We start from the raw sequence: 3,731 nt of genomic DNA, 5'->3' as shown, positions 1-3,731 counted from the left end.
AATAAAATAAAATAACTACGTTGGCTTCTCTTCAAATTATATAAATACTTTGCCTTTCACTAAATAGATATTAAATAACAAAGTAGCTTGCTGAGCAGTGGTGGTGTACATCTTTAATCCCAGCGCTTGGGAGGCAGAGGCAGGTGGATCTCTGTGAGTTTGAGGTCAGCCTGGTCTACAGAGTGAGTGCCAAGACAGGCTCCAAAGCTACAGAGAGAAACCCTGTTTCCACAAAAAACAAAAAAAATAAACAAAAATAATAATAGTAATAAAGTAGCTTAACTCTCTGTGATATATAAAAAGGGCAGATGGACTCACACAGAAAAGGACTATGCTCAACAACAGACAGCTGCATTCAGGCACCATGCAGCTGCAGCGCCCCCCAGAACTGTCCTTACCCCTATCTAGTTTCCTTAAAAGTTCCCAGCTACGGTCACAGTCTGGAAGACTGACTTCAGAGCTAGATGAAGAAAGAGACATGGCGAAGATGGTGGCCAGAGGCAGCTTAGATTGCTGGGCATGAACAGAGGTCCTAGAAGGAACAATCAGAGGCAAAGAAAGTGATGGATCTAGGACTCTTCCAGAGTAAAACTGTCTTCCTTTCTGAGGTCAGGATTCCAGACTCCCACCTTGCTTCCCCCATTATCACTCACACACTCTTAGATATATCCCAGCTCTGAATCAAATGACAAATGACTAACACTGGGAGCAGCAGGATGGCTCAGCTAATAAATGTGCCCTCCGTCAAGACTAGCAACCTAAGGTTGATCCTGAAACCCACATGGTAGAAGTGATTCCTACTGGTCTTCTGACCTCCACATGTACTTCATGATACATACATGCCTATACATATGCAGACTAAATAAACAGATTACAAAAAAATTTTAGTAATACAGGTGAGCTAAAGACATAAAAAATTAAATAACAAAAGCTGGTTCTAGCAACATATACCTGTAACACCTGCACTTGGGAGGGAGAAGCAGAACAATCAGGAGTTCAAGGACAGCCTAAGTTAGCATGTCCACTGTTGTTCTTATGAATACAACCCCAGATACTCAGACCCACCACCCCAACCAATCCTGGCCAAAATTGCCATTGCCGCTCTTATGGATACAACCCCAAATACTCATATCCTGACCAAATTTAGGATAGCTGTACTTTGACCCCTGTGACACAAATCCCCTCTACTGCCACAGCACACACAACTTCTGACCTGAGGAGGTAGGGCTCCTCCTTCTGGGCATCAGGGGCCTCTGTCTTGGTAACTTCCAAAGTCTGAACCTTGCTCTTCGGGTCACTCTGCAGGTGTTCCAAGGACTGCCAGACCATGATGCAGAAGGAGGACTAAATCTCTCCCTTTCCAACGGAAACTCCCTCCCCAAACTCCCCTCCTTGGCACGTGAGAGCCTTCGCACAGGCGAGGTCAGTGACTCATGTTTACAGCAAAGACTGGGAGAATCGCTTTGGAGGGATACAGAATCAGCATGCAGAAGGATGATGGGGATCGAGATGGGGTGGGAGAAGATATCTAGATCTTTCTGTAGAGCGGGACAGACAAGAAGGATGGGGACTCCATGAAGACATATGTGAAGATTGGTCTAAGCCTGTCCTACCTTCCAGCTGCGGGCCTGAACCTGGCGCCCATCAGCCATCTGTTTCAGCAATAACTCCTGATGCTGGCCTGAAAATGAGACAGACTATGAGGGCCAATTCTCTAACTTCATTCCTTCTTCTTCACTGCATTGCAACTGGACTGGCAGAAGAAACAGACAAACATGTTCTGGTCCAGTGGCTGGAAAGATTCCAAGCTGAGGAGAAGAGACTAAATTCAAACCATGAGAAACAAAAACAAGAATATATTGCCAAAGGTCAGGGGTGTAACTTGATGGTGAAGTACATGCATAGCAAGTGTACAAGGCCCTGTATGTGATACCCAGCATCACACTATGTACAAATCACAGAAACACAAATAATTTGCCTGGCCAGGGGTGGTGCCATATGCCTTTAATCCCAGCATTTGGGAGGCAGAGACAGTGTGTTTCTGTGAGTTCAAAGCCAGCTGGTTCACACAGTAAGTTCTAGGATAGTCAAGGCGATACAGAGACCCTGTCTCAAAAAAATTAAAAAATAATAATAATAACTTGCCAGACTTTTCAACAACTCAAAAAGGTAGACTCTGGTCAGTTACTGGAAGATATTCCAGGGGCTGGAGAGATGACTCAGAGGTTAAGAGCACTGGCTGTTCTTCCAGAGGTTCTGAGTTCAATTTCCAGCAACCATATGATGGCTCACAACTATCTGTAATGAGATCTGGTGCCCTCTTCTGGCGTGCAGACATATATACAGACAGAACACTGTATACATAATAAATAAATAAATAAATAAATAAATAAATAAATAAATAAATAAATAAATCTTTAGAAAAAAAAGAAGAAGCTATTCCAGAAAGAGGGACAAGGAACTTACTCAGCTGGTCTCGAAGCAACTTCAGTTCCTCCCGAAGAATCTCTGACTCTTCCCACAAAAGCTGGTGCCTACATGAGTGACAGCAGTGTCATTCTAGAATCAAATAACAAACCCAAAGTAGCTGGAGATTACAGTCCAATGCTAAGGGTGTCTACCTACCATGAACAAGGCCAAGGGTCAATATTCAACATCATAGAAAAATAAATTGAGGAAGCTAAACTTCTGATATACCAAGGGTTCAGAAGGCTCAAAAGATGGCTCAGTGGTTATGAGGATTTGTTGCTCTTAAAGAAAATCCAGCATCCACATGGATGGCTCAAAACCATCTTTAACTCCAGTTTCAGAGGATTCAACAGACATGCATGTGCTGCACAAACATGCATGCAGGTAAAACATATACATAATTGTTTTCCCTTGTCCTTTCTGGTTTTCTGAGACAAGGTCTCACTATGTGGCCTTAGTTGGCCTACAACTCAATATGTACAGCAGGCTGGTCTCAAACTCACAGAGAACTGCCACTCTCTGACTCCTGAGCACTAGAATTAAAGGTGTGCAACACCAGGACATAAACCTTAAAGGAAGAAAGGATGGAAAAGATGTCTTGCCCATCACTTACTCAGTCTGCAGCTCTTTGTGGAAGCCTCTGGTACTACTGAGCTTTTCCGGTCTCGTTTTCATTTGGATTTGGACTAGCTCTTGAACCTGGTTCCGAAGGCCCTGAAGTTCCTTTCTCAGCCCTTCCACGCGTTGCTCCAGAAGGGCTCTCCCTTTTGGGCCCTCCTGAAGCAATTTCAGTGATGCTGTAGTGGGACAAGTGAAGGCAGACTGCCCTAAGAGCGTTGAAAATCAAAACATATGCACATACAAAAGCTACATAGCAAAACTGTGGGTACATATATAAAGCTGTGTGGGGCTGAAGAGACAGCTCAACCACTAATGGCTAAGCTTCCCAACCAAAAGTTATATGTAGATCAGCAGGAGAGCATAGCTCAGCATGCACAAAACTCCAGTTTTAATTTAAAACTCTGGGGCTGGAGAGATGGTTCAGAGGTTAAGAGCATTTCCAAAAATCCTGAGTTCAATTCCCAGCAACCACATGGTGGCTCACAACCATCTGTAATGGAGTCTGGTGCCCTCTTCTGGACTTCAGGCATACACACAGAATAGTGTATACATAATAAATAAATATTTTTAAAAAATTAAAAAATAAGCCGGGCGGTGGTGGCGCACGCCTTTAATCCCAGCACTCGGGAGGCAGAGGCAGG

The 3,731-nt window shown here is 43.9% G+C and overlaps 1 protein-coding gene across 1 annotated transcript in view; it reads right to left on the bottom strand.

Annotated features, from left to right (window-relative positions):
• The window catches only part of Ccdc163 (coiled-coil domain containing 163), a 5,916-nt gene that overhangs the window by 880 nt on the left and 1,305 nt on the right, over positions 1-3,731 (bottom strand). The window contains exons 5-9 of the mRNA XM_005370018.3: positions 3,083-3,266; positions 2,467-2,534; positions 1,614-1,681; positions 1,214-1,317; positions 399-532 (exon numbers count right to left, since the gene is read on the bottom strand). Of these exons, the coding sequence (XP_005370075.1) occupies positions 399-532; positions 1,214-1,317; positions 1,614-1,681; positions 2,467-2,534; positions 3,083-3,266 (558 nt within the window). The remainder of the gene's footprint in view (positions 1-398; positions 533-1,213; positions 1,318-1,613; positions 1,682-2,466; positions 2,535-3,082; positions 3,267-3,731) is intronic.

This window comes from Microtus ochrogaster, unplaced genomic scaffold (genome assembly GCF_000317375.1).
Source record: "Microtus ochrogaster isolate Prairie Vole_2 unplaced genomic scaffold, MicOch1.0 UNK69, whole genome shotgun sequence".
Lineage (NCBI taxonomy): Eukaryota > Metazoa > Chordata > Mammalia > Rodentia > Cricetidae > Microtus > Microtus ochrogaster.
This window is presented reverse-complemented; position numbering and strand designations above follow the sequence as displayed.